Here is an 18,024-nt window from a genome sequence, read left to right as displayed (position 1 = left end):
GAGAAATTTGAAGTTATCAACATGCTCCATCTTGACAGGCATTCTTTGATGTGAAAAATATTATCTGCCAATTTAGTTATAAAATATGCCTGTGCAAAAATAGTTCATTTTTCACACAGACAAATCATGTTCTGAACATCTTAATATTATGATGCAGCATTTTATCAATGGCTTTACAAGCATGTAATAGAAAACAGAGATAGATCATCATAAATAATTTATTCTCGTAATAAAATATCAGACAACAACAAATCTACTGAACTCGCAATCTCCATGTACCAGAAACAACAGTTCTTTATGAGGGATGAATAAGTTGAAATTTGTGTAAAATGTATAAAGATAGAATTAACATTACTTTACAGATATATGACTTGTATAAAAATATAAATGAAAACTACTGAACTACACATTATAGAAATTGTACCACTACAGATCAGCTGAATGTTTCATCCAGTGCTAATTACAACATGCATCAAAGCACCTCGTTGCTGCTACATTATCCACCTACTGGTTGTTAGCTTAGTCTACATCAAGGCACAGGGAGATAAAGAAGAGCTCAGTATCAAATAACAAAAAATAACTGGCATGAATACATGTATATATCAAGAGAAAATATCCACTAGGTCCATATCACAGCTAGAGAAGAGAGTTACTGGTATAAATATAACATTTGTAATCAGGTGGCCTGTAATTATCAAATGGCAGGAATATTAAACACATGTACCATCTCCTTAATGACTGCCAACCAAGGCATGGAGTGACAATTGATGATTAAGACATTTTAAATCTTGTCCAGATTAAAAAATTTCCTTTCACTGAGGAGTAAATTATGAAAATCAATTTCACCATTGTAATTATAGCACTGGCATACATGTGATGTGTTACAAGCCTTGTTTCCTGCGTTAATACAACCATGACACTGTTACAGCAGTAACTGAGTATGAATTAGACTGACGACCCCTGACCCCGTCATCAACTGGACTTCTCCGGGTCGGCTTTTTCCATGCTTTCCTCCAAATGTTCCTCCACACTGACATCTTTCACAATCCTCTCATGTTCTATCACAGTCTCTGTCTCCACAATCTTCTCCTCTACGATCCGCTCCCCGATCTTCTCGTCCAGGTCCGGGAACGTCCCACGGAAGGTGCTGCTGGCGATCTCCTGCAGCTCATCCAACTGTTTCCGCTGGTTGTCGTCCACCCGGTCAAGCCTCTGCTTTAGAAGTCGCAAGTCCTCCTGATGCTTTCTCTCCTACAAACACATAAAATTTATCTCTAATGGTTGTTCTGATCATTCTGTATACCTTGGTATAGTAAATAATCTACATCCACTTGTATCTGCTATACAGTTTACCAAATAGTATTATAATTATTGTACTATTGGTGTACACTTCCGAAGCAAAAACTAGTGCATGTGAATTAAACAGATAATTTTCTTTGTAATGCAATAATTTGCATACACAAAAATTTTCAAAAGTTAATCTACATGTACATGACTATTGTATAACAAACAAATGTAGGCTGTATTTATTGTTACATTATTAGAGAATGTTTAAATATATCAAAGTTAATCTTCAGTATTTTCCATTTTCCAATAAATATCACATCAAGATAAAAATGCAAGAGTAGGTAGCTCAATACATTTATATAAACAAGCCCAAGTAAAAGACAAAAATAAATAATGAACAAAAAGACATACATGTAACATGGAAGACAGTAACAGTACAACAAGTATACAACACAGAGATCAAAGTCGGAGCAAGATTAAGCAACATTCCTAACTAGCGGAATTTAAAGTGACCTTTTTGAATTATTGTATATACAATCAATTATGTTGAGTGAATGAAATAATATGCCAGTATAAATCCAAAACTTAAGTTGTTAAACTAAGTACAGTGTGCACGGTTATATTTATCTTTTTTTTTAGTACGTAACATAGTGTCCAAAGTTTGATTTATTTTTAAATGCTGTATTCTATCATTAGTATTTCTTTTAAATCTACTTGCAATCTGTGAATATTTGATTAATCTTTGTTCTACTTTTGATAACCAATGCACAGGAAAATCTGAAGCTTGCCCAGCCAAAAATGACAACATCTTCATGCGAAAGAAAACAGCAGGCAGTGATTATCAATTTTGGGGGGAATTTGCTGAAGGGTAAGCGAGGACTTTCCTGAGTACAACTATAAATACCAAGAAACTACTGTACCTCTAGCTATGATGGAGTCATGTTTTACTAATGCTGTAACAGTCGGGGGGAAAAGTCAAATATAAAACAACAAAATGATACTACATGAATTTGTCCTTCAATCAATAACAAACATAAGAGAGTATTATGAGTCTACTACATGTACAAATATATTAAGATTATTTGAATTAACAATCAACAACATGAAAATGAAAGACTGCTGTGTTCTTCTATTAAAACTATCAACACTAAGCTAGCCCTTGAACACCTTTGTTGTGCGTACCTGTTCAGTGTAGCTGATGTTGCCCGGTAGGAAGGTCAGATCTGCCGGCATTGTGACGTTGGCGAAGGACATGTCTCCGATGGTGACGGGGAATACGCTGGACAGAAGGACCTTCTTATACTCATTGTGGCGCCTTTGTAGGTCCTTCCACTGTTTCTTCAGCTTGCTATACATATCCTGAGGTACACAGGCTCTGTGAAGGTCAGAGATAACACCATTTTAAAATCAATTACCATTAATCAGTGGCAGTTAAATGCAAAATGGTTGTATTGTCAATGTTGAGTATCAAATGGATTAATAATTGAATGGTTAATTGATGGTATCAAAATTCACTCACTGTAGAGCCTTCTTTTCTAATTCAATTTCTACATTCTTGGCTTCCAAAATTTCTACTTTGTCTTTTAATCTTTCCACCACATGTATACTTTTCTTCTTGTACTGAAAAGTAAAAATTAACTGACATTTTAAACAAGCTGGCAGGTCTGGTAAATCTTAGAATTACAAAGACCAGGTGTTAATCAACACCAAATATCTCAATCCAGTTATGGATCCACATTTCTATTACATGTATTAGGAAGAGAATCACTAACGCCAACAATTATTTGTGAAAAATCAGATTTTAAATCTCTAACAGGAATAACAGACTCTGTCAGATTAAATGCAATAATGTTGTTTAAAAGATAATGACAGTTATTTTGAAAACTTTTTAACTAGTCCAGGCTAAAAGCAAACAACAGATTCAAATAATAACTTCAGACAAGTGTCCAACCATGAAAAAGACCGCCTACCTTTTTATAGGCTGTGAGCGCCCTCTGGTACTTCCCATGCAGTTCCTTCAGCTGTCCATGTAACTCCTGTAGCCTATGGTCCACTTGGGCTTTCTCCTCAGTGAATGCTGATTTTTGCTGCATCAAGATAATGTCATGATTGTCCTGCACTTTCTTTAACTGAGACTTGGTCAGTTTGATTTCCTCCTTTAGTAACTCTACTTGATTTCTCAGACGTAAATTATCATCCGTCATATCATGTTCATTTCCGAGGTATGCATTAACTTCAGTTTCTAATCTCGAAATTTTACTTTTTAAGTCTGAGTTTTCACTGCGTTCACGTTCTAACTGGTTCTGTAGAGAGTTATGATGATCAACTTTGCTTCTGCAATAATAAATATATATATCAAATATAATAATATACACAGTACATATAAAAACATTATAGAATTAGCATTATTCTGAAAATGTACCAGCTACATAATAATTTGCATAACCTTGACCTACTTTAGGACTAGAAGTTCACGCTCTGCCGCTTCCTTTGCGTCATTTGTTGCTCGGATTCGATCCTCCATTTTCTCTTTCTCTGCATGTTTGTATGCTTCTTGATCAATCTTCCGCCTGTCCATTTCCTGCAGTTTGGTCTCCAAAGCCAGCCTTTAAATAAAAATTTTTTTATGTACAAATATGGTATATAGCATTCATCATATAATAAGGAATGTTTCTCATAAGTAAAAACATACCAGTAAAATTCAAAGTTATATATTTATGCATACATGTATGCGGCACATATTTTACAGAGTAAATATTCATGTACATGTACTATCTATATTTGGTCCAACATCACTACTGTTGACTCTACTTTGTGCTCTTGACTTTGTCAGTTAACTTAAAATAGTATATGATTGATAGCTTACATAGCCACAGTTGCCATCCTTATCTCTCCATCTCTAATCAGTTCTATTATGATAATTATCAATAATCATGGTCTATTTTTTTTTGTCAGTTAGACAGCTAACATAAACATAGCACTGTTGACTTACTTTTCACTCTCGACTTTGGTCAGTTTGACAAACTCCTCCTCCCTGGCGGCCTGCACCCTACGGACAGCATCCCTCTCTTTCTCCACCAGGGCTCGAGCCTGCTGGTCACTCTTGTGTTTGCTGATCTCTAGCTTGGTCTGTAGGTCTGTTTTATAAGATATCAATATAACAATATTGAAAAAGAGGATGATCCTCTGATCCTTACATAATAAAATATTAAACCAAGTAGACTTTATATGGACATCTTTTAAATAGAATTTTTATTCTGAGTAACAAACACATACATATACATGTACATTTACTGTAACAGGCAATGTGCAGTTAACATGAACTAAAACTTGAGTACATAATTTAATATACAGATTTTCTGTCTGACACCTACCATCCACCACATTCAGTAACTTGTCTCTCTCCCTCTCCAACTCCCCTCGCTGCTTCAACATCTCCATTTTGAGGTTGGTGAGGTCTACTTTGTTTTTGTGCGTGATTTCCTCCACCTTTCCCCTACAGATGGCGTTCTCTTTCTCCAGGTCGTGGATCTGACCGGTCAGCTTGTTGTGTGTGTCTCCGGTCAGGGCCAGGTCCCTCTGTAACTGATCCAGCTGATGGCGCAGAGACTCTCTTTCAGTCTGTTAACGAAAATTACCTCCACTTGTTAATTAATAGTTGTTAATACATGTAATAAAAGAAAGACTAGGACAACTGATCATGTGTTACATAAAATGTAAAATATGAGTAGTACACATGGAATATATTTTCTGCCAGTACATACATGCATTATCAAGTCATCAACCAACTCATCTCATGAAATGAATGTTACACGAATAACATTGCAAGACATTATTATAAACTACAAGGTACATTTCTATTGGTCTCAATTCATGTTTTATATTTTAAAGTTGGAAGTCTTGGAAAGTTAGAATCATTGAAAAGGGCCTGTAAGGGCTATAGCAGTAGTGAAGGAGAAAAAAGTGATGTTTAATTAGTAATCAATGATAAGCTTTACCTCCAGAGACTTGATGGTAGCTGAGAGCTCTGTGATTTGCTTGCCCTGGACTCGAGTAATGTTGTCCGTCTCAAAGCCCTGCTTCTCCCTTTGAGCGTGAATCTCCTCCAGCTCTAGAGTCAGAGTCTTTAGTTTTAACAGAAGCTGTGCGTTCTCTTTCTGAAGAATCCGCACACGCTCCGCATCCTGGCTACTCTCCTCGCGAACCTTTGTGATGGTTGTCTCCCTTTCTTTACGTAGATTTGTCACCTTAAATTCATGGTCAGAAATTAAATAATGGGAAAAAGCAAATATGTATACATTTGTTCCAAATACATCATCTAGTTTTGAAAAGCATGTCTGTGTTTTATTATGGTAGAACCTTAATTCCAAATTACCTCTGCCTCAGCACTTAGTTTATACTCCTCAACTATCCTCTGGTATTCTGCCTTTTGTGTCTCGTACTCCGACTGAGTGAAGGCCAGCGTGTGCTTCAGCTGGTTACACAGCATGCGATACTCCTCCACTTCTTGTTCCTGTTTGTGGAAGCGCTCTTTGTACATCTTGGAGATTTCCTCTGTGGCTTGTGTACGAATTATTTCAAGCCTTTGTGGAGTGACCACCTGTTATAATAAAATCATTATATTATGGATTAATTTGTCAAACAACAGACAAAAAAGAAATTTAGAAGTGCTAAATTTGAAACCCACAGTTTTATGATGTTATCTGCAACAATTCTTAACCCCAAAAACATTTTTCTTGCAAATTATCTCTTACTTGATACTTATTCTGTGTCCTTAAAACTTGATGTCTACTTTGTAATAGTCATCAAATCTGAGACAGTGAAATAAAAAATAAAATAGGCTTACACTGGTGCGAATTTCCTCCAACTGAGCACTTTTCTCCCCAAGTTCTCTTCGCGCCTGTTCATACATGGTCTTATACTTCTCCTGTACAATCTTACTCTCTTCCACGGTTCTTTTGATTTCTTCCTCCAAATGTCCAAACTCATCTTGTAGCCTGAAAGGCAAAACAAGTTTATTGCAATGTACCTTCCTGTCTAGAAAGTAGGATTTAAGAAATGTATCACTTTGCCTTGCAGGGTCATGTGTAGCATAACTGCATTAAAAATTCTACGAATATCATAATAAAGAAATTCAAACCGTTTGTGTTCCTCTTTAAGCTGTTCATAATTTGTCTTGTGCATCTGACTCCGCATGCGTTCATCTGCGAGCAACTTTTGTAATTCTGTCTCTGATGTGAGCTGAGGTAGAGAGGATGCCAAGTTAGGTGCAACAGGAGGAAGACCTGTCACATTGCGGCCAGAGCTCCCCTGAAAGCTTGTGCTGGCCATCTTCACACTGTCAGTATCTTGAACTAAATCCTGTTGAAAAATCAAATTGCTTCAAGATAATAATATATTTCTCCATTCACCTGCCATACTACTGTACTAGATAGTTGAACATTATATCTATGGAATAATAACTATGTTCACTATCATATTTTTGTTTCTCTGTGCCTGTAATTAATATCGGCATTACATAAAAAATGCCATGTAACCAATAAGAAAAAACGTACAATGAAAGATTGAATGAACATTCATAACATTAATTATACCGAATGACAGTCATTGTCTTGCAAGTTTAGACACATTTCCCGGTTTGCAGCAAACTTTATTTCTGAAATACCTGCAGCCGGGAGATGCAATTTCCTACGCTATCTTTTCTAAATATATTTGTCAATTCAACATAAAATCACTTTAAAGTAAAAAGTATATGCAAAAATTGACAAACACATACAGTTATCAGTCTCACATCATTTCCTTTTCGAATGACAACAAACTTTCACGCATGCGTTGTTCACTGCAAGAACTAAACTCTGAACATAAAACGGTATTTCCGAAATAAGAGATCAACGTACCCTATCGTCGTCCATCGTGGTGTAATATTCGTCGAGTTTTATCTTTTTAAACGTTTTATCATTGATCCTGGCTTTTGACGGATGATAAAATTTTGTCTCTACGAAAGTTTCCATTTTATAAAAAATTCATAATCGTCTGATGTTACAGCACATATAGAGGTTTTTATTCACATGCACGTATGAATATGTATACAAGGCTATTTAAACACCTGAATTTAATCAGTTAATTACCATGTTGACTTTGCCATTGTGAATTGGAAAACATGTCAGAACACATGCATTGTCATTAAACGTAAAACAATGCATGCGTGTATGCTAATTAATTATCATCGAAAAATCACAATAAATTGCTAATTACTGATTAAGTTTCATTGATAATTTAGAATAACTAAAATTAATCAACGTTATATGTTGTAGTTAATGCAAGATTAATAATTAAATATGGGTTGATAAAAGTGAGCTCAAGTAATTATATATCTTACACTTTTAACTACCAAAATTTCAAGTTATATTTCATATAATTATATAGCCAACTTATTAATGAAATGTAAAAGGAAAAGGGGCTTAAAAACCCCATTGTACGGGAAAGGAACGCGTTCAGCTAGGAGAGTGACCCATTCAGAGATAGTCATTAAAAATAAAATCAATATGCAAGTTCTACGACTTCACTTATTACTCAAACAGGCACTATCTAGACGCATATATAATTTAAAAAAATCTCTCAAAATCTTCAGTTCCAAATTCAAGAAGTGGAAATCAGTCTTTAACTGTTCAGTCCGCCTGGAAAAAAATGTAATGAGCATAGTGAAATAATAGATAGTGCAATATTTAAACATTAAAGAATCACATGTATAAGAGCTTAATTAGAAGCACAATGAAGCACAATGTTATACTACATGTAGCACAGCTTCTTAAAAGTATTACATGTATATTTACAATTTCCACTGTCTTTTGCTACATGTATGATAACACTAACAATCGATTTTGTATTGTATGGCGCTATTTTTCGGTGCTATCGATGAAATTTCCCACAAAAAGTAATTGCATGGTTTTGTATTCCTCAATGATATATAAATGTACGTGTCATTTACTGAATTTTATTTTTATCAAATTAAATTACAAGTAACGATTATACACGAAACTAAAAACTACTATTTTTTTTTTTTTTACATGTATTTGTATTGCTTACATGTATGTGTTGGTATGGTAAACCTTTCGTATTCTAAAATGTTACATATTTTTCCATAATAATCTTGCTCTCGTAATATTTTACTTAACGATTTATTTCTTTCATTCTTTTTTTCTTTCCATTTTTTGGTTTGATTGTTACTTATTTCATGCCTGCTTTATTTCGCCTTTATAATGATATCCTTGTTCAACTTGTTCATTATCTTTGTTTGCATTGGTCGTTAATCTTTTCGTGATCGTCGGTCTTTGTAGAATCAAATACATCCGTTATTCACGAGCCCAGTACGATTAGCGACAATTAATAAAGGTTGTAGAATCTACCTCTAAGAAAAAAGACCAATAAAATATTCATGAAGAGTTGCTTTGCCGGGGGCGCGATGACTCGGTATTGTCAATTGAAGTTTTCCTTATCAGTTGCATCCTTCCTTCGGATTGATTTTGCCTGGACAACATGTCCGGGAATTCGATAAGTCCCCTTACATATTTACCCAGCCCGCGCACTGTTTTTCGCATTGTCAGTGGCATCTTGAATTGGAAGGAATTTCCGTAGGAAAATTTTACGTCAGAACACAAACTATTTTTATCAAACATGCCATCCTATCAATTGAATCTGACGCATGGAAAGCAAAGCACCAACTAAAAACACCAATTGTCTTCGAATTTGCTATTGACTAAAATCTGTTTTCGGGAAGATTTTCTGTTTTTTATATCTCTAATGTAATTAGCAAAGTTCTGTTAGATATTAAAGCAATCATAAAAGATACTTGAGCAGACATGAAGAGTTTGGTCGGTCTTTTTCTGTTGTTTTAAGGATGTATAAAACATGAGGATCTTTGTGCTTGGACCCCCGGGATGCGGAAAATCCAGCCTCGTCTCCGCTTTATTTGGATTGACGGAGCACGACAACAGAACTAGTTGTGACAATGGAGTTACCATTCATACATGGGAATGGCGACCGCAGGGAGGTGAGTGTAATTCTTTAATTAAAACGAAATCGTATGAAAAAGTAAAACGGTCGTTTATTTTATTGATATTTTTAAAAACCTTAAAACTTTTGAATTATCATAATTTAGATATGTATAGAAAATCATTTTGAAAGAGAACATTTCTTTAAAATGCCTAGCAGATAAATGTGTTTTTTTTTATATTGAAGTGTCATCGTTCACAGAAGATGCGGACGACAAAGGGAGGGAACTGGTGGAGATCTGGGAGTGGTCTGGAAAAAAGGTAAGGATTACCTCTCTATACAAGTAAGAGTTACCTCCCTATACAAGAAGGCCTTGCATCTCTATACAAAAAAGGATTAAATCCCTGTATGAGTAAAACTAACCTCCCTGTACAAGTAACAGTTACCTTTTTGTACATGTATATGTAACCTCCCAACACAAGTATAAAGGGTTACCTCCCTATACAAGTAAGGTTAACCTGCCTGTACATGTAAGGATAACCTCCCTGTAAAACTAACAGTTACCTCCCTGTACATGTAACAGATACCTTCTTGTACATGTAACAGATGCCTCTTTGTACATGTTACAGTTACCTCCCTGTACATTTAACAAGGGTTATCCTGGACATGTAACATTGACCTTCATGTACATGGAATGGGTACCTCCCTATACCTGTAACGGCTACCTTTCAGTAAATGTAACACCTACCTACCTACCAGTTCATGTAACAATAGTCTTCCTGTTCATGTAACAATTACCTCCCTGAAAATGTAACATTTACCCCCTTGCACATGTTACAGTTCCATCTCTGTACATGTAAGGGTTACCACCCTGTGTAACTAAGAGCGACCCCCATGTATGTTTAAGATTAGCAGGAAACATCTCTATGTATGTTAAAGTGATCCCCCTGTACATATAAACGTTATTCTTTTCTGCATAAATAAGAGTTACTTTCCTGTACAACTGTTGGTTATCTCCACGTAGAAATAACACTTAAGTTGCCTTTATTTACAAGTAAAGTTACCTCCAGGAATATGTAAGGATAACATTCCTGTACATGTAAGGATTACCTCCCTGTACAATTAAGAGTTAATATCATGTTTAAGTATAGGTTACCTTATTTGTATGATTTAGGTTACCTAAATATACAAGAAATGGTTTAAATCCTGTACACTTATGGTATAAATGTACTTTTATGAATAAATAAAAATGTCCGTGTTACATCCCTGCTCAAGTAAAGGTGTCTGTCATATACATATGTAAAGACTACCGTACTGAGTATGAGTTACCTTTCTGTACAAGTAAAAGGTTACCAGCCTGTACAAGTAAGGTTAGCCTCCCTCTTAATGTAAGGATTACCTTCCTGTGCATGTGAATATGTAAAGGTTTCCGACCTTAAAAATAAGGATTTCATTTCCATACAAGTAAAAATTACCCCCTGTTCAATTAAGCGTTACCTCCCTGTACAAGTAAGAAGTACTTCTTGGTACAAGAGTTATTTTCCTGTAGATGAAAAGAATGGGTTAAATCCCTGTACAAATAACGGTCACCCCATTGTACAAATAAGGGTTTTCTCTCGTTTCAAGAGGTATCTCCCTGTAGAAGAAAGGATAAACTCCCATTACAGGTAACAGTTACCTTCCTGTTAAATGTAAGGGTTACTTCTCCGCAAGAAAGGGTTAATTCCCTGTACAAGTAAAGGTAACTTTCCTGTACATGCAAGTAAACCTCCATTTACATATAAGGGTTTTCTTTCTTTAGAATAAAGTTTAATCTCCCATACAAGTAAGGTTCACCTGCATGTGCAATACGTAAGGATTACCTCCCTCTACAAGAAAGTTTTATCACCCTATGCAAGTAAAGGTTTCCACTCGTACAATTAAGGTATACTATTGTTTACTGCTAAGGGTTACCCCCTGTATAAAAAAACCCTACCTTTCTTATAATTAAGGGAAACCTCCTTGTTAAAGAAAGCGCCATCTTTCTGTACAGTAACAGTTGTCTCAATATGTACGTGTACGGTTTACCTTTCTGTACAAGTAGACGGCACGCGAGGTCAGGAAAAACTAAAACTTACAAGTAAGGATTACCTCCACGTAAGAGTAAGGCTCATCTGAATTCATGTAAAAGTAAGGAATACTTTCCTGTACAGGGTTACATCCCGATCCAAGTAAGGGTTATTTTCCTGTAAAAGTAAGAGTTACCCCTACATACATAAAGATTATCACCTTGTACAAGTAAGGTTATCTCCCAGCATGTACATTGAGGGTCATTCCACAAGCACAGGCTCGTAGCATCGTTTTTGAAAGTGGGGGGGGGGGGGCAGACTCATCCAAAAAATCTTGACAAGCAAAAAAAAAAAAAAAAAAAAAGGAATGGAAATTCTATCTTTCCTAAAATCTTCAAAATCCTAATCCGTGGGGGGGGGGGGGCTAGCTGGCATAGTATATAACTTTAATTTCAACCAACCAAATTTGGGGGGGGGGGCTGGCTGGCGTAGTATAAAACTTCAATTTCACTCCTCCTTTCCTTATTTTCATATCAATTTTTTACATACTCCCAAAAAAGTTGGTGCTTGTGCTACGTGCCTGAAGCAAGGTTTACCTGCCTGAGGTGTAAAGGTAAGGAATACTTTTCTGTACAAGAAAGGGTTACCTTCATGTCCAAGTAAGGTTAATTTTTCTGTGAAAGTAAGAGTTACTCCTTTTTAGGTAAGGGTTACTTCCCTGTACATCTAAAGATTACCTTCCTGTACAAAGGAAAAGGAATTACACATTATAATCTTTGTATCGCCCCAATGTCAAATCGAATCTCGGCATGCAATTATTACTACATGTAGTTGTCAAAATGGTACCTGTCGCTGCAATCCCAAAGGTTTACACTGCTAATAAAACCCGCCATGAACTTACACCGTATAAATGATCTTACCACCAAATACACAGAGCTCATCCAGGGCCATCTTTACTAAAGTCAAAGCTTATTTCAGAAGTCTCATTATTTTAATTTTGTCTTTGGTGGAACAGATAATTCATACTGCAGTGAATCTGCTTAAACTAAATCACTATGTTCTATCTTCGGCCTCTCTCTCGTTACAGATATTCCGCGGACTGCAGAGTTTCTTCTACACCAGAAGTACTCTGTATCTGCTCTGTCTGTCTGCTGACGGCATGGAGGCAGCAGACGATTTCCTACAGACCTGGATGGATATTCATTACAAGGCAAGGCGGTGACGTCAAACGTCATAACGCTGTTACTTACATTTCATTTGAGTTATTGTATTCTTTTCATTCATACGTCAGACATCCTAACAAATCAGTTGGAGAGAACAATTAATTAAATTTGGACTTCAGAAATCAAGATAGGAAAGTCTTATATACATGTGCCTATCCATTATGTCCAGTAGAATTTATCAAACTTAACATTTTTAAAAGAATAGTCATATTCATTATTTATCATTTTAATACAATGAAACACCCGTTGTACCCGCAAGATTTTACAAATAAATCAGTTTTTACTTGTACTTCAAGTTTTGGGGCAATATGCTTTATATTTTTTCACTCGAAAAAATATAAATTTTGATTATATATTAATTTTGCCATTAAATGATACCTAGGCATCAAGTATAGCGGTAATATATGTTTTGTGCTTATCAAGGTTAGTTTAGCTTTTTTTACAGTCGCTGATTTCGCAAAACAGAACAATTCCTTTACCTTAGATTACTAATTCAATGGGTTTTTTTATTGTCAGATATCAAATCCCGATGTTGTCATCATATTTACACAGTGCTTCGGAAAAACTCGGACAGCAAACTACCACGGCATTAGGGCAGAGCTGGTGAACCGTATCAAAAAGATCCAGAAAAGTGTGACAGGATCCAACACAAAGGGGTAGAAAGTCATCTCATCTCATTCACAAAGCATCACCACTTAAGCACATTCACACACACAACTGAAGCAATGATAACTTTTAGATTTTACAATAATTTAATGATAGAATCAGTTTAACAAGAGCTTGGACTTTGGGTAGATGTGTCAAACAGCAATGTGACGTAGGCATGTCTATTTCATTGCTGGCCACTCAGTCATGGCTGTTTGAAATCAACAAGATTTTTCTGGCATTTGAGCTAAGATTACGCAATCGGTGCATATTTCGCTTGAAACCGCGTCATTTTTAACTTGTTTTGACACAATGAATAGATAGCTACGTCCAATTAACCGAAAGCCCAAGGTCTTGTTAAAATGGTTCTAATTTTTTCAGGAACTTGATATTTGAGAGCTTAACAAAGCTGGAGAAGAGTTTAGTATCGGACTCAAAACCGGAAGTTGTGATACATTTTGTGGACCTTCATCAAAAAAAGGTTAATTTTTGTATCTATTATTAAAATAAATAACGTTTATCGAAATGGAGAGAGAGAGAGAGAGAGAGAGAGAGAGAGAGAGAGAGAGAGAGAGAGAGAGATCGAAATGTAGAGAGAGAGAGAGGAGAGAGAGAGAGAGAGAGAGAGAGAGAGAGAGAATCCAAATACTAATATTCCTTATTCTATTTACTTCTCTTTTTTCAGGGAATGAGCGAAGTAAAGTCAGCGATCCAAAACATCATAAAATGTAAAACAGAGTGGCATTCACAATTTACAAAGGAGCATCCGTCAGTCAGGAAAATCACAAGGAATATTAGATCTTCCAAGACCGTTCTGATGAATGAAAGCGACTTTCTCAAAGTCATGAAAGAAACCAAAGCAGATGAAGACATGATCGACTTTTTGGAATCAAAAGTAATAAATTGTGTTTGGTAATAATTATTCTTTGTACCTTTGTCTTTATGATTTGAAAAAAATGTTTGAACCATTTTAACAAGAACCTGGATTTTCGGTAGGAAGTAACTACATGTATCTGTCTTGCATCAAATTAAAGTTAAAAATGACGTAGGTTCGAGTGAAATATGCATAGATTGCGAAGTCTAAGTTCAAAAGCCAGACAAAATATTGTTGATTTCAAAGAGTCGTGGCTGAGTGGCTAGCAATGAAATAGACAGGCATACATCATATTGCTGTTTGACACAACTGCCAAAAGTCCAAGCCCTCGTTAAAATGGTTTTCGGTTTTACGCTGTTCACAAGATACGCGTCGATGCTTAGGTTTATGGCGAAGAAACAATTGGCACCCGTTTGTAAGAATCGTCTTTCATGTCCAAGATTCTAACCCATGCACGACCATCTGCACACTTGGCGGTTATGTACCGACTACCGGTGGTCAATTTTAAATGCAGTTTGCACAACAACGATACCCATAATATCAATGAATATAACGTGCAAGAAAAAAATCACCTCGAAAACTCATTTGTTTAAAATATCTAAGGTAGTTATCCTATATCTGTATACACATAACTTACTGAATCTTGCCGATAGGAGTGGTTTGTGACACACACCTTGCTGCTTACCATCTACATGTAGTAGCAATCTTAAACTCATATACTGTACTCTGTCCCGGGTTTTTGCTTCCACCACTTTTCGCTTGATATTTCGATGATAATATATACCTTTATGCTCAAACTACGTTTATCCACTAATATGAAAAATGTCCAGATTATCTGTTTTGAAACGCCCCCTCTACCGCTTCAGGTTTCAATACACATCCCAAAATAGAAAGTCTACGGACATTTTGCATTGCATCAGCAATTAACAAGCCCGGATGATAATGTTGAAAAATTGCGCGAGATGTCCCGAGTACTTCCGAATGGAGAAAAGACGTAAACATTTCTCAGTATAAATCTCCGTAAGAAATTTGTTTTCGTTCCTGTAAACTTTTATGAGTGTAAAAAGGATAATTTGTCAATGAATTTATCTTGGATATTTTCCATTTCATCGATTTCAACTGTACTTCTTTCACAGATATGGGTATTTTTATTAAAAAACTTGGGACAGGCTATAATTATACATTTTGTTGCCTACTGCAACTACGAATGTCAATAACCTGTAATAAATGCGTTCAATTTACAGAATTGCATTCTTCGACTGTACCCAGTAAGTGAGGAACCCATCATCTGTACGGATCCCCGGACCCTGGCACTACTGCTGGTGTCAGTACATGTACTGGACCAGGCCAAAGTCTACCAGTTCGACTCCAGGAAGTTCTGGGGCGCGGATCCCGCCCACCGGCCGGACCCCGGGGTACTGGTTAAAACCCTAGAGGACGTGGCCAAACAGGGGATACTCCGGGAGAGCCTCATCCCTCTGTTGTGGCAGGTAGAATTGATTTTTGTTTAGACGAGATCGCGATATACATCTACGTATCCAACCAAAAACGTTCACTTTTAAAACGTTCACTTTTAACCCAATCTGTGAACGCGGTGTTTGTAAGAAGGGGAGCGGGTCATAAACCCTTGACTTTGCAAGAGGGATCAAAAACTTTCTTTTCATTTAAAAGGAGAATGAAAATCCCCAAAGTACTTCATTGAATGTGGTTAAGTTAAGGTTCTGGATTTATTTACAATCTATATATCAGAATTATTTTAAAATTATGATTTTTACAACAAAACGAGCTAGCAAAAATGAAAATAAAGTGTTCTTTTGTGGAAAGTAAAATAACTATTTCAAATTTAATATTCATGATTTGGCGTGTGTCAGAATATAACAGACAAGGAGTGGGATATCCTACACACGATAGAGATTCTGAACCAGCTAGGGTTCTTTACCCCGTGCGACACCAGGAAGTCACGTGATTGCGACATCGTCCTGGAAACGTTTCCTGGGCTCCAGAGTGACCGGGCCTTCCACCTGACTCAGGTGGGCCTGACCCCCAATAAGGGACCGGTAAGTAAACGCAAGTATATACTCTGCAAATTATTTAATTTCAAGTCAATAGCTTATCGTATGAATATTTTTTTTAGTCCTTGAAAAGAAATTGTATAACTATATAGGATACTGCACTCACGTAGAACATCACTCTTAGATTCGCTCTTTCTTCATGATGAAAGTTTGATTACTTGAAAAATGATAAATGATGAGATCAAATGAATTGATATGTCAACAGTTATCAAACAATTTAAATGAACACTGCTCGGTGTCCCCCTCAGACGCTGAGTTGGACGCCGACCCCCGCCCCGGACGACATTGAGATCACCGTCCGGTTTATAGCAGTCCTGGGGTTTCCCTCTGGATTTAGACAGGTACTCGTCGGAGGCTGCAGGAACGTGAGTCGGCTACACGAGGCACACTACTGCTGGACGTGGAACGAAGGGGTCCTAGTGCAATATCCGACGGTGAGATCTCTCTCTCTCTCTCTCTCTCTCTCTCTCTCTCTCTCTCTCATGAAACGTTATTTATTTTAATTCACAAATAGTAGGACAAAAATAAACCTTTCCCTGGTGGAGGTCCACAAAACGTATTACAACTTCCGGTTTTTGAGTCTGATACTAGACTCTTCTCCAGCTTTATCAAGCTCTCATATATCAAGTTCCTGAAAAAAAATATCATTATAACATTCTCGTTTCATATACACATAAACAAACTATTAATTTGATACAATACAATTCTTTTGTAACAGGTGACCGTCCGAATCGATCTTCTCTCAGATACAGTTGAGATGCGCGGGAGAACTATTGCGCTGGATCATGAGTCGGAACAGGAAGCAGTAGGCGCCATCTGGAGCTTTTTATCTTATTCACTTTCGGCAATAGAAAACATTAAACGCAACTGGAAAAATCTTCACCTAGAAGTAATCTATTTTGTACCGGAGATTGAAGATTAAACATTATTTGATTCGATTCGATTAACTCTTGCTTTAAAAATGTACCCTTTGACACATACAAATTGTAAAGCGGCATACTAAAAGCTTGATAATGAAATGAAATTAATGGTTTTAACAAGATTATAAGTCCATTACATTTAGATAATTTAATTTAAATGACCGCCTGCGATAAATTTCTTTTCAGAGAAGTATCCGAGTGATATATTCTAGTCAAGGGTCCGGATTCGTGAAAACTGGATCATTCCGGGCGGGCTCTCTACGAGGGAGCCACAGTCAATTCATCTCCGTGAAAGACATTTTCAACAACCCGAAAGAAAGTCGGAAGGATCTTATTCCATCGAAAGGTAAAGCTCAATTTTCATGCAGCTGTTATGAAGCAATAATTACGTGTACTTTTATTACTATTTTTTATGTTCAAGAATTCAAGAATTACGTAAACTATTACAAGATATTATGCTTCTTTTACATATTTTGCATTCATTTTATTTTTCATGTTTTTTTGGTATGATTATTTATTTCTTAATAGTTGGTTTTATTCTGAAGGTAAAACAGTGTATTTTATGGGGTTTTTTTCTTTATCAAATTTAAATTTACAAATTATGAATATTGAAACTTTATATAACCCTTTTGTATTAGCAAGCTAGGTTAATATATTCTATGCGTTTTTATATTTTGGTTTTATTTCGAATTTATGAATTAATCGAAAGAATATTCCCAAGTCAGGCAGCCCTCGAGTGCAAAATACGCCATATATAACCAAACTTTCGATCTGTATATACGACACAATGTGTAAACGTATAAAAGCTATGATTTCGTTGTTTCCGTTTGTTCTATGTATTTTAATTACAAGATTAGATAATTGGGATTAGTACATTAGGCTCGAGGTGATTAAACTTCAGTACAGCGTACGTACGTTGTACTAACACACGCCACCTACGAACGCCATTAATTATACAAGAGC

At 36.1% G+C, this 18,024-nt stretch overlaps 2 protein-coding genes across 4 annotated transcripts in view; one reads left to right on the top strand and one right to left on the bottom strand.

Moving 5' to 3' along the window:
- Positions 1 to 202: 202 nt before the first annotated feature.
- Positions 203 to 7,214, bottom strand: LOC105327437 (centrosomal protein of 83 kDa). 3 transcript variants are annotated; one of them, XM_011427918.4, is made up of 13 exons: positions 7,185 to 7,214; positions 6,428 to 6,648; positions 6,134 to 6,284; positions 5,663 to 5,887; positions 5,286 to 5,534; positions 4,662 to 4,908; positions 4,280 to 4,424; positions 3,744 to 3,893; positions 3,258 to 3,621; positions 2,807 to 2,907; positions 2,470 to 2,662; positions 2,208 to 2,240; positions 1,120 to 1,251 (listed from the first exon to the last, which is right to left on the bottom strand). In XM_011427918.4, exons 1-12 carry the CDS (start codon positions 7,197 to 7,199, stop codon positions 2,235 to 2,237), a joined length of 2,067 nt encoding a protein of 688 aa, XP_011426220.3. In that variant the 5' UTR covers positions 7,200 to 7,214; the 3' UTR covers positions 1,120 to 1,251; positions 2,208 to 2,234. The 3 variants fall into 3 exon arrangements, with proteins under 3 accessions (XP_011426218.3, XP_011426219.2, XP_011426220.3); XM_011427916.4 differs by lacking the exon at positions 2,208 to 2,240 and having other exon boundaries at positions 203 to 1,251; XM_011427917.4 differs by lacking the exons at positions 2,208 to 2,240; positions 7,185 to 7,214 and adding an exon at positions 7,064 to 7,153 and having other exon boundaries at positions 203 to 1,251.
- Positions 7,215 to 9,005: 1,791 nt separating this feature from the next.
- The window catches only part of LOC105327441 (uncharacterized), a 49,833-nt gene continuing 40,814 nt past the window's right edge, over positions 9,006 to 18,024 (top strand). Inside the window, exons 1-11 of the mRNA XM_034450435.2 lie at positions 9,006 to 9,337; positions 9,526 to 9,599; positions 12,415 to 12,537; positions 13,067 to 13,206; positions 13,577 to 13,676; positions 13,881 to 14,090; positions 15,314 to 15,559; positions 15,941 to 16,126; positions 16,390 to 16,575; positions 16,860 to 17,030; positions 17,248 to 17,407. Of these exons, the coding sequence (XP_034306326.2) occupies positions 9,196 to 9,337; positions 9,526 to 9,599; positions 12,415 to 12,537; positions 13,067 to 13,206; positions 13,577 to 13,676; positions 13,881 to 14,090; positions 15,314 to 15,559; positions 15,941 to 16,126; positions 16,390 to 16,575; positions 16,860 to 17,030; positions 17,248 to 17,407 (1,738 nt within the window). The 5' untranslated portion in view covers positions 9,006 to 9,195. The remainder of the gene's footprint in view (positions 9,338 to 9,525; positions 9,600 to 12,414; positions 12,538 to 13,066; positions 13,207 to 13,576; positions 13,677 to 13,880; positions 14,091 to 15,313; positions 15,560 to 15,940; positions 16,127 to 16,389; positions 16,576 to 16,859; positions 17,031 to 17,247; positions 17,408 to 18,024) is intronic.

Source organism: Magallana gigas, chromosome 4, assembly GCF_963853765.1.
Source record: "Magallana gigas chromosome 4, xbMagGiga1.1, whole genome shotgun sequence".
Taxonomy (NCBI): Eukaryota; Metazoa; Mollusca; class Bivalvia; order Ostreida; family Ostreidae; genus Magallana; species Magallana gigas.
The sequence above is the reverse complement of the archived record's forward strand: the minus strand, read 5'-3'. Positions and strand labels throughout refer to the sequence as shown.

What these genes read in the sequence shown, in the direction of transcription:
- LOC105327437 (XM_011427916.4), bottom strand. An exon ending in CTACCATCAAGTCTCTGGAG is followed by an intron (nt 4,909 to 5,285) that starts GTAAAGCTTATC and finishes TTTCGTTAACAG; the next exon opens with ACTGAAAGAGAGTCTCTGCG. An exon ending in ACATCAGCTACACTGAACAG is followed by an intron (nt 1,252 to 2,469) that starts GTACGCACAACA and finishes ATGTGTTTGTAG; the next exon opens with GAGAGAAAGCATCAGGAGGA.